Source organism: Octopus bimaculoides, chromosome 11 (genome assembly GCF_046866305.1).
Source record: "Octopus bimaculoides isolate indiv1 chromosome 11, ASM4686630v1, whole genome shotgun sequence".
Taxonomy (NCBI): Eukaryota; Metazoa; Mollusca; class Cephalopoda; order Octopoda; family Octopodidae; genus Octopus; species Octopus bimaculoides.
This window is the reverse complement of record NC_142938.1, coordinates 7,328,414-7,346,604: the sequence shown is the minus strand read 5'-3', so window position 1 is coordinate 7,346,604 and position 18,191 is coordinate 7,328,414. Positions and strand designations below refer to the sequence as shown.

The window sequence follows — 18,191 nt, the reverse complement described above, 5'->3', positions numbered from 1 at the left end:
GATGAGCCTTAAGTCATTATTATTGTTACCCCGTCCAACCCATGCAAACCTGGAAAACACATTGAGTTATGATAATGATAAATGTTTTGTTTTTTTTTTCTTTGCAGAAACAAGTGGATTCAGCAACAACAAAAGAAATTTTTTTAACAGTTTTACTTTATTTTAGAGGTTTTTAACCCAACAATACTGTTGAAAAATTGTCTAAAGTTATATTCTAAGTAAAACTCCATTTTTCTCAAGGCTTGACAGGATCGAAGTGGGTATCTGTAAAGAAACAAAACAATTATCATTCCAGGAGTATTAAAATTTACACACACACACAATAGACACATAAATGCAAAACAAGGTTGAAAAAAATATTCAAATACCTAAAGTAGAGTAATATGCTTTTATGAAAAAACTTACTCAAAGTTTCATGTTCCTGTCTGTTGGACAGTTGATGAATACAACTGTCTGATGAAAAGGAATATGAAACTCTGAGTAAGTTTTTTGCAGCTTTAATAAATGTACATAATGTAGCTACATATGGGCCGTTAGGGATTTCTTTTCCATCTTTGGAACTTTCCCTTTCTCGTTTCTGATGAAGAGCTATGCTTGAAACATCCAAACTCTCTCCTTTCACCGAGAGAGTCAAATTAATACATTTCTTGTGCACAACCTCATGTTCTTTTTTTTTCCATTTTTATATTTGAACTGGCTATTGAGTTGCTTTGACTCTTATTTCTAGCAATACTGGTGCTGATTAGTGCCCTTGTTCACTTTAGTGACATATATATTTTAGCCTTTAGGTTGTAAAATTGCAAATTAGCCAGCCATATTCTTTTCTACTCTAGGTAGAAGGCCTGAAATTTTGGGGGAGGGAGTCAATTAGATTGACCCCAGTATTCAACTGGTACTGAATTTATTGATCCCGAAAGAATGAAAAGCAAAGTCAACCTCGGCGGTATCTGAACTCAGAAAGTAAAGACAGATGAAATACCGCAAAGCATTTCTCCCGGCGTGCTAACGATTCTGCAAGCTGCCACCCATATTACACACACACACACACATATATATATATATATATAGCGAGAGAAAATATATTTTAGAATAAGACAATGAAGACACTTACGTTCTCTCTTAGCTCTGATGCCATTCCATTTTGCCCAGTTGGCAGGTTGGTTTGCTGTTAAAAATAAATAAATAAAAAATACATATGGTACTTTCAGTTAATTGCATACAAAAGTTATTATAAAGTAAATATATTTGCCCACTTTTATCTCGCCTTAATTTGGTGCTTTATATATTTTCATTTCAGCACTACATGTTTCTTCAGTTTGTGTATTAGACTTGCAACGTCTAGGCTACAGTCCCAAAACATTTGTCAAGTAATTTACACACACACACACACACACACACGCAAGGCAGTTGGTGTTAGGAAGGATATCCAGCCATAAAAACCCTGCCAAAACAGACAGTGAAGCCTGGTGTAGTCTTCTGCTTGGCCAACCCTTGTCAAACCATCGTATATGATGATGATGTTCATTTACTACAATCATGTGATGGCAATACAAGGGTGCACACAAACACATATATATATATATATATATATATATATATATATTTTCTAGAGATGAAAAATATATATATATATATATATATATATATATATATAAAAATATGTGTTTGTGTGCACCCTTGTATTGCCATCATATATATATATATATATATATATATAAATAATGGGTTTCTTTCAGTTTCAATCTACCAAATCCACTCAAGTTTTTGGTTGGCCTAGGGCTAGAAGACACCTGCTCATGGTGCTGCACACTGGGATTGAATCTGAAACCATGTGGATGAGAAGCAAGCTTCTTAACCACACAGTTATACTGGCTACCTATATGTATGTACAGAAATATTTATGTACCTCACGATGTGATTATGTCCAAAAATAACTGGAATAGCAGAAGAGATATACAATATAGATTAAAGTGAAAAATGTAAATAAAAGGCAGCCATAAATCTGAAGAACAGAAAAGAGAAAAAGATCACAAACTATGCCATCATTGGCTACTTCAGATCATCATCATCATCATCAAATGTCCACTCTCCATGCTGGCATAGGTTGCAGAGTTTGACAGGAGCTGCACCAGCTCCATTGTCTGTTTTGGAATGGTTTCAATGGCTGGGATGCCCTTCCTAACACTAACAACATTACAAAGAGCACAGGGTGCTTTTTTATGTGGTACCAGCATCAACAGGGTCACCAAGTGAACCAATAAAATAGTTGAAGAGTAGTTTTGCAACGAAAAGAAAAGAAAAAAAAATTCAGAAAAATTCTTACCAAATTTATGGATCTTGATGTAAAGAGGAGATGCTATGATGATAGCATATGTCAAATATCTCAAAAATCTAGCATTAGCCCAATGGTACTTCCATGGAAAGCGCATCATCTTGGCACTCATAGTATATGGGTACCTCATTTGTTCAGCCATTTTCATCTCTAAAAAGAAAAAAAAAGAAATTACATATGGAAATGAGATAGAAAAACGTTCATGAATTAGTAGATGAGATTTGTCTAAGGTGCTGTACAGTGGCATGGAATCCAAGACCACATGGGTTCTCAATCACACAACCATGGCTATTAACAAAACTTTTAAAAGGTTTACAAATGACAAACCATATTTAGTGTGTAAATGTTATATTGTATGATATTGAAACAGTTAAATAAAGTTACAGTAATAGAGAAGCTTTTGAGTTGAGTATAACTCTAATAGATGGTCATGGTTAACTTATAATAGGCTGAATCTCAGTGCCATCAAGGGAGTACCCTTACTTGTTATGTAGGGAGCAATGAATATATAAATAGATAGAAGGATTTCTGACATATTAAGGGTTAACTAGGACTTCAGATGGCTTGCAAAATATAGGTATCAATTATACTCTTCTACTCTAGGTACAAGGCCCGAAATTTCTGGGGAGGGGACCAGTCGATTAGATTGACCTCAGTACACAACTGGTACTTAAGTTATTGACCCCGAAAGGATGAAAGGCAAAATCGAACTTGGCGGAATTTGAACTCAGAACGTAACGGCAGACGAAATACCACTAAGCATTTCGCCCGGCGTGCTAACGTTTCTGCCAGCTCGACGCCTATAGGTTTCCATTATAAAGGAGACCAAATTAATGCTGGAGCTTGTGGCATGAACATATGGGAAAATGGATGTTAAAACGATAATAACATTACTTCAAAACGTCACACGTGGTTCACCAACTTTATTCAAACGGAACATCATAAAACTGTTTCCACATGGAAGTGATAGTCACCTTCAGTAGTCCTAACCACGGGCAAGCAGGCCAAGTGCATGTAACACCACAACACACATAATAATGACGTCACATACTGTATACAAGATAGAAAGAGCGCAGACGTTGATCAGATAAGTTTACATATTAACAACAGAATATATAAATGTAGCAAGTTCTTTTGACAAAAGAAACACAGAGCTCAGACATTCTAAGAAACATTAGGATGGCTCCTACATTGCCTTTGTTTATAATTCAACTGTTAACCAAGTGGTTTGGCCGTATTTATCCAGGAACTACATCCACAAAATATTTCAATGATCTTTCAAAAATTTTACAATTAAACATAAGCTTTTGAAAGAGAAAACAACACTTAATTTTGACAAAAAGCTGTCGTTTAGACCAAGGTCAAATTAAATGAGCCAGATCTATGCTCAAATCACATCTTTTCGTGAATATCTAGAATTCCAAGGAATCTTTTCCTTATTAAAATACAAGAGAGTATGATATGAGGGAAATTTGGCAGCTATTTCTAGCAGGTAGAGCAACTGTGAGCCTGCCCTGGCTCGATAAAATTTTTGGTCCTGAAAATAGGGAACTAGTAATGACTTTCGAATTATAAAAAATAATTTTGGTAAAAGCCGTTTCCTTCAAGGTCAACTTCGATCAAAGGTGTTCTACTTTCGATCATTTCTTATATATCCAGATTCCTATATTAGAGTACAGTTTCCAATGTGCCCTTCCATTTTAAAGACACTTTCTATTACTAACAGTGAAGCGACCGAATTGAAGTTTCTTCATTAGTAAAACGTCGTAAAAATAGTAATTTAACAAGCGAACCACGACCGGCTAAACCTATAATCAAAGGTGTGCCAGCCAGACCATGTAGTCCAGTGTAATTTTCGTTACATAAGTAAGAGTTGGTCGAAATTTTGAAATTTCATGACCGCGTAGAGGTTCATTCGTTGCTAACTCCAGGTCAACCCTAAATGAGTAAACATAACAAAGCGTTTTAGCCATGACCATTGTATTTTCAGGCATTGCATCTAGATTATCATCTAAATTGTATCTTTCGATTTTTTTTTTTTGATTTGAGATGGTAGGGTGCATTTTGTGAATTTGGCTGCTTTTTCTAGCAAGTCGAAGGACCACATAGAGGCAACTCTGATTGTAAATGGAGGTTACTTCAAGAGGATATTACAAATCAGCCACCAGAACGTTTCACGGGGTTAAAACATTAAATGTGAGCATCTTAACTTCCATTCATATATATCCCAGTAATTTTAAACTTATAACTTCTCAAGGCTAACGAAATAATGTGATTGTAATATTTTAACTTAATGATTTCGAGTGAAAAATCTTCTGCTGATAGGAGTTATATACTTAAGATTGAAAAATTACTCGGGAACGTTAGATAAATTAACTAATACAATTAATATTTTTCGTACTATTAAGTTTACCTTTAGAGATAAAAAAATATTTTAATATTAATAATGATACTTATTTTTCATCTCATAAAAGCACTTGCTCACACTACTATAAAATTATAATCGTATTAATTACTTATCAACTATTGACTAATAAAAATTGATAATTACTCATATATTTAGTTAACATGGTTGTTAAATAAACACTGACGCTAAATTGATATTATAATTAATTGATAATAAAATAAAGAGATTAAAGATACTAACCAGTTAACTTCATCCTGACCTTCGTTGCCACCAGATGCCCTCCGCAACAGAGAGTGACACTCGGGATATTTAAAAGGGGAATAACCGGAACATAAGCTCTTTTTTACCGGGAGGGGAGTAGTTTGTGTAAGTGTTACTCTCCCCAGTAAAGGTGTCAGCAGACCGGCGCCATTTTCCATCTCGAACTTGTGCTGTGTCACGTTGTTGTTTGTATCTGACAACTTTTGCTGCTTATTAAAGTTTCCGTTGTCAAAAAAACCATGAAGATGAAAACTCATATGACTTCGGCTTCAGGAGTTATATCTCTGCTGGACGAACCGGACGAACAACTGAAGGTATTTGCTTTGGAAAAACTAAACAAGATCGTTGATGTATTTTGGGCTGAAATAGCTGAAGCGGTTGTAAAAATTGAGGTATTGTATGAAAGTCATGATTTCCGTTGCCGTGATCTGGCTGCTTTAGTTGCTTCTAAAGTTTATTATCATCTTGGGGCTTATGAGGATTCACTTAAGTATGCTTTGGGAGCCCTCAATTTGTTTGATGTTACTGATACTTCTGAATATGTGTCTACAATCAAAGCAAAATGTATGGACCAATATACCAAAACGCAGGTTATTAACGCTGAAACACAAGATGATGCTAAAATGATGGATACTCGACTTGAAGCGATAGTTAATCGAATGTTTCAGAGGTGTTTTGATGATAAACAATATAAACAAGTTGTGGGTATTGCTTTGGAAACAAGAAGGATTGATATGTTTGAAAAAGCAATTTTGGAATCGGATGACCCTTCGGCAATGTTGGCATATAGTTTAAAAGTTTGTTTATCTCACATAATGAGTAGACATTTTAGAAATGATGTACTACGTGTTCTTACTGAGCTCTACATGCGCCTTAAGTCCCCAGATTATATCAGTGTATGTCAGTGTTATATTTTCTTGGATGACCACCAATCTGTTGCAAATATCCTAGAGAAATTAATTAAGGGAAATGAAGAATCGCAACTTAAAGCTCTTCAAATTGCATTTGATTTGTATGAGAGTGCGACCCAACAATTTCTACAGGAGGTGCAAAACTGGCTTCGGCAGGTGGCCCCAGCACCATTACCGTCCATGAAAACGGAAGAAGAAAAACAAGTTGCTCCCAGTGTAGAAAACAAGGAAGAGAAAATGGAAGTCGATGAGGAGAAATCCGCAGAAGCAGCTGCACCAGCACCTGCAAGTCCGTCGCTAACTGAAGACCAAAAAGATCTTCAGGAGAAAATTGTCAAACTTTATACCATTCTTGGAGGAGAAAACACTATAAAATTGCACTTGGATTTCCTTATTAGGAACAATAAAACTGATTCATTGATTCTGAAAAATACCAAAGATGCTGTTCGTAATTCCTTGTGTCACTCAGCCACTGTTATTGCCAATTCTTTTATGCATTGTGGCACTACATGCGATCAATTTCTTCGCGACAATTTAGAATGGTTGGCTCGTGCCACTAACTGGGCTAAATTCACTGCAACTGCAAGTCTTGGTGTTATTCATAAGGGCCATGAGAAGGATGTCTTGAATTTCATGTCTACATATCTACCCAAAGACTCGAGTCCAGGATCTACCTATTCAGAAGGTGGGGGTCTTTATGCTCTTGGATTAATTCATGCTAATCATGGAGGTGAGATTACAAATTATTTACTCAGTCAACTTAAAGAGGCCACAAACGAAATGGTGAGACATGGAGGTTGTCTTGGCTTGGGTCTGGCAGCGATGGGTACTGCTCAGCAAGATATCTTTGAACAACTTCGGATAAATTTGTACCAAGATGATGCAGTGACTGGTGAAGCAGCAGGACTTGCTATGGGGTTAGTAATGCTTGGAACTAAGAATGATGCTGCTATCCACGATATGCTTGTATATGCACAGGATACTCAGCACGAGAAAATTCTTCGTGGCTTGTCCGTTGGTATCGCCCTTACCATGTATGGTCGGATGGAAGAAGCTGACGAACTAGTCAAAACTTTGTCTCAAGATAAGGATCCTATTCTTCGTTGGTCTGGCATGTATACCCTTGCTATGGCTTACTGTGGTTCTGGCAACAACCAAGCTATCAGAAAATTGCTCCATATTGCTGTCAGCGACGTCAATGATGATGTGAGACGTGTCGCTGTCACTTCCCTTGGATTTCTTCTGTTCCGGACTCCTGAAAAATGTCCACAAGTTGTCTCTTTACTATCGGAAAGTTATAATCCTCATGTTAGATTTGGTGCTGCAATGGCTTTGGGCATTGCTTGTGCTGGAACTGGTCTAAAAGAAGCTCTGACCCTGTTGGAACCCATGACTAATGACCCTGTTAACTACGTACGGCAAGGGGCCCTCATTGCTTCAGCTCTAGTTCTTATTCAGCAAAATGAAATCACTTGCCCGAAAGTCACACACTTCCGTCAATTATATACTAAAGTAATTACTGACAAACATGATGATGTTATGGCAAAATTTGGCGCTATCTTAGCCCAAGGAATACTAGATGCCGGTGGTCGAAATGTTACTATTTCTCTTCAGTCTCGCACAGGTCATACCAATATGGAAGCTGTGGTAGGAATGTTGGTGTTTTGTCAGTATTGGTTTTGGTACCCTCTTACTCACTTTTTATCCTTGGCATTTAAGCCTACTTGTATAATTGGACTCAACAGCAATTTGTTAATGCCAAAAGTACAGTTTCGTTCTAATGCAAAACCTTCCACATTTGCATACCCACCTCATTTAGAAGAAAAAAAAGACAAAACTAAAGAAAAAGTTAAAACTGCTGTCCTCAGTATTACAGCTAAACAAAAGAAAAAAGAAGCTGAAAAGAAGGAGAAAGAAGAGAAAATGGATGTAGATGAAGAGACTTCAGATGAGCCAGAAAAGAAGACTGCTAAAACAGAGAAAAAGGAAGAGAAGAAAGAAGTGGTTAAAGAGAAGAAAGAGGAAGGGAAAGAAGGAAAAGAAGAAAAGAAAGAGGAAGAAAAAGAAAAGAAGCCAGAAGCAAACTTTGAGTTATTAGACAACCCAGCTCGAGTTATGCGTGCACAGCTCCGAATGATCACCATGCCAGATTCCTCGAGATATACGTCAGTGAAAGATGTAACGAGCGGAGGAATCATTATGTTACACAATCGCAAACCAGATGATCTTGAAGACCTTGTAGAACCTATTGCTGCAGGTGGTCCCAAAGTCGAAGAAGAATCAGAACCAGAACCTCCAGAGCCGTTTGAATGGACTGAAGATTAATATCTATCAAAGTAATTACTAACAAAAAAAAAATGAAAAAAAAGAGTAAATAATAATAATAATGACATTTCATATTGGCTCCTATCTTAGAGGTCTCAATCTAATTATTTATCATTTTGTTGATTTTATTTTATTTTTTTTCTTTGCCCCACCCCCATCTCTCTCAGTTTAGAGACACTCATAGTTATTCTCTTGGTAAAAGTTTACTCCAAAAGTTTGATAAATTCCTTTGAATTTTTCACATAGGGAGAACCATATTTCTGAGTTGACATTCTATGCTGTGGAATTTGTCAAGCAATAGTAACAATTGCTGCTATACCATGTATTGTTTTCTTAGTTGAATAGCTTTATCAAAGACTGTTTTCATATCATCTTGTCATCACTATCTTTTCTATTATTAAAATTCTAAAATTACTGTTTGTTTATAATTCTTTGCAAACATTAAAAAAAAAAAAAAAATGCTCCTGCAAAGGTTTTATTTTCTAACGAACAAAATCACTTCTCTTTCTGCATACTGTTCTTACTGTAATTAAAAGACAAATCCTTAACTCAGAGCAAAAATATGAGGATTTAGGTTTGCAAAATTACAAATGTTTCAAGCACTTTTGATGAAACAACTTAGTTTTCCTCTCTACATTTCATCACTGGATTGTATAATTTGGCACTTGAAAAAATTTTTAATGGAATCAAATCATTATAGGATATGCTGATAAAAAGAAAAAAAAACATGAAAGCGTATAGCCTAGTGGTTAGGGTGTTGCACTGAGGACCGCAAGATCATGGTTTCGATAGCTAGATTGGGCAGTGTGTTGTGTTTTTGATCAAAACACTTCATATCACATTGCTCCAGTCCACTCAGCTGTAAATGAGTAACACTGCAATGGACTGGCATCCCATCCAGGGGGAATGTTGCGATCTCAGTCACTTATATGCTATGGAAACCAGGTAATGTGTCTTATGAGGCTTAAGGTTCAACACAGTAATATCCAAGGGTTGATGATGAAAATTCAATTTTGTTTTTTAGACACCCTGTATTTCTGCTCATGTGAAATATGATATTACTGGTTCGTCTGAGTGAATTTAAATAAGTATTTTGTTTAGGTTTACTTATTCATATATATATATTCATATATCTATATTCTATATCAAATTAGGAATATTAATTGACAAATATTTCTTCACTGGTTCCTTTGATTATTTCTCGTTTACAATGAATCATTTCTTATAGCAGGGAAATAACCAGTTGTAAACAGGTTCAACGACAAACAATATGGAGTTGTTTCCCCTTGCAAAAGCTTCGTCATTATTATGGATTGGTAGTGTTTCTACAACATCAAACAATGCCTTGAGGTATTTCTTTTAGCTCTTTATGTTCCGAGTTCAAATACCACCAAGATCAACTGTGCTTTTCATTCTTTTGGGGTTAATAAAATAAAGTACCAGTTATATACTGGGATTCATGGTATCAACGCCACATTTTTTTTTTTTAAACCAGTTTTCAGGCTTTGTGCCTATACTGGAATCAGTTGTTTCTGTCTGTACTAATGTCATTGTTAATCTTGACTGAATTTTTTTGTTTATATAATGTTACTTCCTGCCAATATGTTTTTTTTTTTAATTTAAATAATCATAGATATTTCAAGAAAAGCTTTCCTTTTTTTTTTTTTTTTTTTTTTTGTACTGATAAAATTTCATTTCATACAACTTTATATATATCTCAGGAGTAATGAAATCATTCAACATCTTTCAATGAATTATCAAAATAACAATATTGTTTTCATTTATTTTATGTTTCATCTTTCTCCCTTATTACAATAACAAATGGAAAAGATAAAAATTTGTTAATATCATTTTTGAATATGTTGAATTTTATTTCTATTTCTCTGACACGAAGCTGTCTACTTGCAACTTTCTAGTATTATATTCTTCAAGCTGCCTTCAGATGTGGGGGTGTGGTTAAGAAGTTTGCTTCCTAACTGCATGGTTTCAGGTTCAGTCCTACTGCATGGCAGCTTGGGCCTCAAGTTAACAAAAGCTTTGTGAGTGGATTTGATAGAATCATGTTTATATATATATATTCTTTTACTTGTTTCAGTCATTTTGACTGGTCATGCTGGAGCACCACCTTATAAGAGTTTTAGTCGAAATCAACTCCAGGACTTATTATTTGTAAGCCTAGTAGTTATTGTATCACTCTTTTGGCGAACTGCTAAGTTATTCACACCAACATCAGTTGTCAAACGATGGTAGGTGGACGAACACATACATACATATATATCATCATCATCATTTAACGTCCGCTTTCCATGCTAGCATGGGTTGGACGATTTGACTGAGGACTGGTGAAACCGGATGGCAACACCAGGCTCCAATCTAATTTGGCAGCGTTTCTGCAGCTGGATGCCCTTCCTAACGCCAACCACTCAGAGAGTGTAGTGGGTGCTTTTACATGTCACCCGCACGAAAACGGCCATGCTCGAAATGGTGTCTTTTATGTGTCACCCGCACAAGAGCCAGTCCAGGGGCACTGGCAATATATATGTGTGTGTATATTTATATATATATATATGCTTTTTGTTTGTTTCCATGTAGCAAATCCACTCAGAAGGCTTTGTTAGGCCAGAAGCTATAGTAGAGAAACACTTGCCCAAGGTGCTGTGGGACTGAGCCCTGTACTGTGATTGCAAGGCAAGCTTCTTACCACACCTTACGTATGTAAGAAAAAGGCACAAATAATGGGTTTTATACCTTTATTTGTGCATTACAGACTTACAGTTGTTTCTGATATCCATTTTCGGTGCATTCATGGTTCAGCTTACTTGATCTGTTGAAAAATATACCTGAAATGCTGTTGCCTTGGGAGTTCAACACATCAACTATTGATATGTTGTACACTAAAGATGATAGCATTCTGATAGTCATTCACTATATTTTCAATAGGTCAATCAATTAAATTTTTCAATCATTTTGGTCATACAATTAGCTCTAACATGAAATTCAGTTGTGTAACCTCAGATGATGAGACCCAACGATTAAAAGCATTCTGAAGGATACAAGCTAAACTTAGCAAAGACTAAGATTTTATTTAGTAGGAAAGAAGACAAGACCTTGATCTCTTCAGGGGAATGGTCTTACTTGATTTGTAGAAAACAAGTAGATATAAGCTCCACGTACTGTACTTAATATAAGTTATGGACACATGAGAAGTGTTGTGGAATTGCAATTAGACCAATAGAGAAAGTGCCATTTATGACATGCTGGAGCAACATGTACTATGAGCAGATCAGAAATAGATGCTCTTAACTGAGATGGTTCATTAGAAGTAGTCAATAGCTTTTATTTCCTAGATGTAATAACAGGTTCGAATAAGTTAGGGGAGTTATGACTATTTTTAGCAACAAAGACTTTTTTCTTTCAGAGTGAAGAACAGATTGCATGATACTTGTGTTAGAAATGTGATGCTGCATGGTAGTGAAACATGGACCTTAAATGCAAATGAGTTGAGCAGACTGGAAAGAAATAAAGTTAGTATGTGTAGCATAAGTAAGCGTGCATGAGAAACAAAGTACAAATGTGTTGAGAGAAAAACTCTGGTATGGACACATGATGCCTATCTATAGATGTGGGCATTTTATAGAGAAGTGCCAACCACTTAATGTGGATGAAGCTTGCAAGAGTGGGAGTTCCAAGAAAACATGGGAAAAATAGTGAAGGTTGATCTCAAATCTCACAGAGGAGAGATGACAAAGGACCTGGGTGACAGACCATATGTGATTCTCGAGGAGACCTGCCCATGTCAGCAAAAATGAGATTTGGGAAGCACAATGGGTATGTGTATAGGGCATCCTGTCAGTCAGGATGACAAGGGTTTCAGTTGATCCGATCAACGGAACAGCTTACTTATAAAATTAATATGCAAGTGGCTGAGTACACCACAGACATATACACCATTAACTTAGTTCTGAGGGAGACTCATCGTGACAGAATTTGAAAAGGCTCACCCTTTGGTATACAGACACTACTCATTTTTGTCAGTTGAGTGGAATGTGAAATAAAGTGCCTTGCTCAAGGACACAATACACTGCTGGGAATTGAACTCGTGACCTTACAATTGTGTCAAATACCTTAACCATTAAGCCATGAGCCTTCACTATGTGTGTGTATATATATATATATTACAACAAAATTTTATTATAGAGTTACCCAAGGTTTTGCACCCACAGAGTCAAAGAGACAAGCTGCCCACAAAGCTTGGTTTTGTGTGTACGAAACCTTGGGTCTATATAAAATTTTGTAATAATTACTGCTCTATTTTTTAGAGTGTGCTTCTTTCTGATATATGATTTTTTAATTAACTATAAATATATATATATAAATGTATGTGTATTTTTTCAATGTATACTAATAACACGGAAAAAAAAAAAAAAAATATTTACCAGGGTAACAAAAAATTCACATAAGTACCAAGGATGTAACAGCCTACTTAAAAGGTAGACATTCCAGGGTTTAGTGAAATGTTTTTGTATAACAGATAAATAAAGAAATGAAGTTAAATGCAGGTGTTATTCAAATCTTTATACTTCCAACATATGATTCAAAGAAAACATAAGTGTTATTCCAGAGGGAATAAAATGATGTAAAACAATGCGATCTTCTCATCAAGGAAAAAAAGAGAAACATTAGCAAGCCATTTTAACTGAATGTGATGACTGTGTATATGATGAAGGGAACACTGGTAAGTTATTTTTTTTTTAATCATTTTTTCAGGAAGGCCCGCCCTCTGACTTTTCCAGGAAGTCCCATCCCTTCAGTCTTTTCCAAGAAATCCCTACCCCATCCTCAGACTTTTCCAGGAAGCCCTTACCCCTCCTGGACTTTTCCAGAAAGTCCCACCTCCCTTCTAGGACTTTCGAAGGAAGTCCTTCCTCTGCTCTTTGGAATTTTTCAGGAAGTCCCACTCACCCTCTCCTCAGGCCTTCCCAGGAAGTCCAATTCGCCCCCCCCCCTCGTACGTTTTAGGAGCTTGCTTTGTAACCATGTGATTTCAGGTTCAGTCTCACTGCGCCAAGATGTCATGCAGTGGGACTGAGCCCAGAAGCAAACTTCTTAATACACAACCATACTTGCGCTTGTGGTCACTCCTAGAAGGTTTGGAGGTGATGTACAGGAAGTATATATTAGAAAAAATAATAAGGTACTCAGATATCTGGATGGTTGTACATTTAACAGGTTTTTATAAATTAGCGCTTGCATCTATTCTTGTAGTGTGTGTACCCTTTGCCTAAAGGCTATGTGACGGTTATATCAATACCTTACTTCAGTCTGGAAGATGTCATTGGCCTCTATACCACTGCTAGAAAAATGGAATTCCTTAAGTTTGGAAGAAACAAGTGAATCATTATCTGGAAGCAAGTTAATGTCTTGAGGCACCTTGGGAAGTGTCTTCTACTATAGCCTCAGGCTGACCAAAGCCTTGTGAGCTGATTCAGTAGACGGAAACTGAAAGAAGCCTGTCGTATACATATATATATATATATATATGTGTGTGTGTGTGTGTCTGACTGAAATAATTACAATAGAATACCTCAGGAGCAACAGAAGTAGCTATAGAGGCAAAAGCTAAGCTTGGGTGACAGAAGTTGCAGTAAAATATGAAAATCTAACCTCTCAGAGAATCTGAAAAGGAACCAGCATATGTGTACTATTTTATGGCTCCTTCATCTGAACACTAATCAAAAAACTTGAGATTACCATGAGACGGTACCTACACATATATGGTTCATGCCATTGTGAATATTCCAAAGAAATAATGTGCAAAAAACACCAGAAAGTATCAGACTACATTAAAGGAAAGAAAATTCCACCTTGTTAGAAAATTAAGAACTTGTAGGATACATGTATGGCTATGTGTCTAAGAAGAATGTTCAGTCCCACTGCATGGTACCTTGCAACAAGTCTTATAAAATAGAAACTGAAAAAACTTGCCATAGATACGTGTTTGCATATAATCTTGTCTTGATTATGTGATTGTTACAAATGAGCATCATCATACAAGTGAAACGTTTGTTTCTGGTCTTCCATCAAAAACATGAGGAATTATTACCTTGCTCGGAAAGAGGAAGGCTGGTGACAGATGAGCACCTGGCCATAGGAGAACTTGCCTCAACAAATGTCTGACCCATGCAATCATTAAACCATGGATATAAATAGCTTTAAGACAAATGACACATGAATTTGCATGTTTCTCCTAATATCTGCATCTTTCCAGTTCTAGAACATGAACCACTGGTAGCAAAGACCTGAGGTATGACTTCTCAAATGGCTGGAAATAGCAGCCAAAAATTACCTCAGGTCTCACCTTAAAGAGAAAAAAAGGCATAGTGGATAATGCATTCTAAAAAGATAAAGGAGAATGGTCTCCACTCAACCAGAACTGTTCAGCACTATTACGTGCAAGCATGAATGTGTGGTTAAGCTCACTTTCCAATGTGGTTCTTGGTTCAGTCTCACAATATGGCACCTTGGGCAAGTGTCAACTTAAGCTCCAGGCTGCCTTGTGAGTGAATTTGGTACACAGAAGTTCATTATTAATGTCCCAATAACTTAACAGTTTGGCAAAAGCAATTGATAGACTAAGTACCAGACCTTAAAACCCTTCAATGCAGTGCCCCAGGATAGTCACTGTCCATTGACTGAAACAAAAGATAAAGGTATACTCAAAGTGGTAATAAAACAATAGCCAACAATTTTATAATTAACAAACAAGTCCTGGGGTCGATTTGCTCAACTAGAGGTGGTGCTGCAGCACAGCCGCAGTCAAATGACTGAAAAGAGTAAACGAAAAATTCTTGATTCAGTAATTTGATTATTTGACCATTAGTGCAGAAAGTACACAAGCGGCCCTCAATTCGAATTGGACAGGCCTGTCTGAAATTAACCATGTTTATATGTAGGAAAATGGAATGTGAAAGTGATTAACAATAGGATCAACATATTAGTGTAGAGTATAAACATGAAGGCAAATGATATTGGAGAATTTAAATTATTGTACTTGATGGCATAAAGGACACGACAATTTAGTGTCACATATGCAAAGAAAACCTTTATAGTGCATTATTACTTATAAGGTGGTCCAACTTCATTTCTGTAGAAGCAGGAAACATTTATTAAACTTCCTATTAGTCAACAGTTCATAGCAACTACTCTAGTACAAGTGTTGCACTGACCACAAGATGAAAATAGTTTCCCCAATGCTCCTTAATAACAAGCTTAGTGTCATTTGTTTGCTGTTGGGAAAGGCATCCGGCTGTAGAAGCTGACACTTGATCTCTATACAAACCTGTAACTTGCTGGATCCTGGAGAAACCATTCAACCCGTGACAGAATGCAAAATATGCAGGTAGTTACATGCATGATACAAATTTTAAGATCATGCACATGTAGAATCCAGAACTCTAGTTTAATAACAGAAGTACGAGAACATCAGGTTAAGATATATCATAGTTCAGTGCAATTCAAGCAGTAGCTAACCTAATGCAGATCAAATATCAAGAGAATTTGTGCACTAAGCACCTTCCCTCCCTATTTTCTCACCAATATTTATATCCATCACTGAAAGCCAAACTCTATATATTCAGTTCCACTGTACAAGTGTCTTCCACAATCATCTTGAGTTGATCAATAACTTGTAAGCCAAATTGGCATCGATGTAACAAAACTTCCAAGATAAGCAACAGAATATACAAAGGATTTCCATTTTTACCAAGTGGAATCCTATTTAACTTCTGTAGTTAGAACCACACATTCTAATATTGTCTACATACCAGCTTGAAACCATCTAAAAAGTCTATATCTGAGAGGGACATTTTGCTTGCATTACAGCGTTTTTAAGATCTGGTTTCATTACCCAGAATATATCAATAACATAGTTAAAAGCCGTATAGATTGTTTACAACTGAAATTAACCAAAACAATAACTATACACAATCATTACTAAATAGAGGATGCAACTGAGATCTTCTCAGTTGCATCGAAAACTTCAAGTCAACAATATGGATAAAAAGACAAAAAATAAATTAACATCTGTATTTATCTATGAAATATGCCATATAGAAATAGCACATTGGAATGAAAAGAACGCACATATTATTAAAGATAGTTCACTCCACTTTATTTCATCAGACAATGTTTGAAACGTTCTGTTAAAGTTCGTGTTCACACTGTCCAACATTATTTATTCCTGTATTGTACCTTTCTCGGAAACATAAATGCCATCCAAGAACTTTCTTATATCTTTTTCTTTCACTGATGTTGACTGTTGGATGAGGGCAGCTGATCTGGAAACCAACTCGATATCATTTCCTTCTAAGACGAATTCATCCTTTTGCGCCGTCGATACGGAAAAGAGAACACCAGGTAACATTTCCACATGCCGGGCAAATTTCTCTCCAAGGAAATTTCTTATTTCAACGGCATTACCATTATTCAATACCACAACGTTAATTGGGAAATGGGCATAGACAGACCTCATCTTGTAACGGAACCCTTTAGTAACACCTTTGATCATATTTTCAATATGAGTGCAAACAGTGCGCACAGCGGCCAATTCTTTCCTCTTACCGAAGTATTTTTCGACTTTGACGAGGTTCTTCCTAGGCAGAGTAATTGTGATGAAAAGGTGTCGGAAGTTGCGATACAGGGTTCCGCGAGGACCAGTAACTGTTACACGCCTTGAACTAACTTTTACTGTCACTCCCTCCGGCACGTTCACAGTTTGGTCAGCGTAAATCGTCTTCATTTTTATTTATTCTAAAATAGAATGAAAAACAAAACAATAAAAGCAACCACAAAATATATTATCGTATGATTAATTGATATTAATTAAAATTAAAATCTAACTAGTAATTATACTGTCATCAACTCATTTTGTGTTTAACCCTTTCGTGACCAACCTGGCTGAAACTGGCTCTGGTTCTGTATTATAAATGTCTTGTTTTCAGAAGCTCTGAATTAAAATCTTCCACCAAACCTTAGTCACAATTTGTTCCTAACACTGGCTTAATGATAAACACAGAGGATCTCAAAATAAATACAGTAACGAAAGGGTTAAATAGGCAAAAATAAAAAAACGGTACTATCCAAACTGAATATCGATCAAAATAAAGTTTTGCAATAATTCAAGAGGTTGACAACGAAAGAAAGTTAAATGGTAATATCCGTGGGAAATATCACACAGCATAGAGTTCATGCAGGTCAATTGAGATTTGCACGAATTATGAGTGTCAGGCAGGACACATTTATTATTAGATGTAAGATTGGAAGAAGCAACAGACGAAGTCGAGTTTAATTAACTGCTTACAGTTTTTAAAACTTGCCTGTTCAAGCCACATTTTATAAAAGACAAACCGATTATCAACATACGACACATCACTGAAGAAAATATAGTAACATCTTTAACAAAATTGTAATCAAATTCTTTTTCTGTGAATTAGCAATATAAAATGGCGCACATGGAATTTCGTGGAGTGATTAAACTTTGAAACAGTAATAACTCAATATTTAGCAGGATTGTGGCTACTTACACAGCTTTAATAAAATCTACCATACGTTACCAACATTACGGAATAAGAAAAATTGACAATAATATGAAGTAATTAACGAATTTAAATAAAAATTGATGTGAGATGATTGCACCTACCTGCCCGACGGAGCACCGTACGACTAAAAGGAAGAGACGTCGTTGGCACGTGTGAGACTTTCATATGAAAACGAGGCTCTGCCAAAAAAAATCACTATAAATCGTTTATTTTTTACTTCTCTTTTAAAAATTTATATTTTATAATTCGTTTTATTATTTATAAAATTAAATTAAATGTATTCATGACGAAAATTTGAATGAAATTAAATTATAATTTACGCAACTCTCGCTGAAATATTATTATCTCCCTTTCATGTA

The 18,191-nt window shown here is 36.0% G+C and overlaps 3 protein-coding genes across 4 annotated transcripts; 1 reads left to right on the top strand and 2 right to left on the bottom strand.

Annotated features, from left to right (window-relative positions):
* Window positions 1-138: 138 nt before the first annotated feature.
* Window positions 139-5,117, bottom strand: LOC106874881 (uncharacterized). Of its 2 annotated transcripts, none has more exons than XM_014922789.3 (4): window positions 4,980-5,117; window positions 2,324-2,482; window positions 1,112-1,165; window positions 139-264 (listed from the first exon to the last, which is right to left on the bottom strand). In XM_014922789.3, the coding sequence occupies exons 1-4, from the start codon at window positions 4,990-4,992 to the stop codon at window positions 236-238; spliced, it is 255 nt and encodes an 84-aa protein (XP_014778275.1). In that variant the 5' UTR covers window positions 4,993-5,117; the 3' UTR covers window positions 139-235. The 2 variants fall into 2 exon arrangements, with proteins under 2 accessions (XP_014778275.1, XP_052827423.1); XM_052971463.2 differs by lacking the exon at window positions 4,980-5,117 and adding an exon at window positions 3,307-4,694.
* A 122-nt stretch (window positions 5,118-5,239) lies between these two features.
* On the top strand, window positions 5,240-9,701 carry LOC106874880 (26S proteasome non-ATPase regulatory subunit 1). Its single transcript, XM_014922787.3, has one exon. It carries the CDS (start codon window positions 5,240-5,242, stop codon window positions 8,234-8,236), a length of 2,997 nt encoding a protein of 998 aa, XP_014778273.1. The 3' UTR covers window positions 8,237-9,701.
* Window positions 9,702-16,381: 6,680 nt separating this feature from the next.
* LOC106874890 (large ribosomal subunit protein uL6) lies at window positions 16,382-18,190 on the bottom strand. The gene is made up of 2 exons (XM_014922801.3): window positions 17,934-18,190; window positions 16,382-17,044 (listed from the first exon to the last, which is right to left on the bottom strand). Exon 2 carries the CDS (start codon window positions 17,031-17,033, stop codon window positions 16,470-16,472), a length of 564 nt encoding a protein of 187 aa, XP_014778287.1. The 5' UTR covers window positions 17,034-17,044; window positions 17,934-18,190; the 3' UTR covers window positions 16,382-16,469.
* Window position 18,191: the final 1 nt, after the last annotated feature.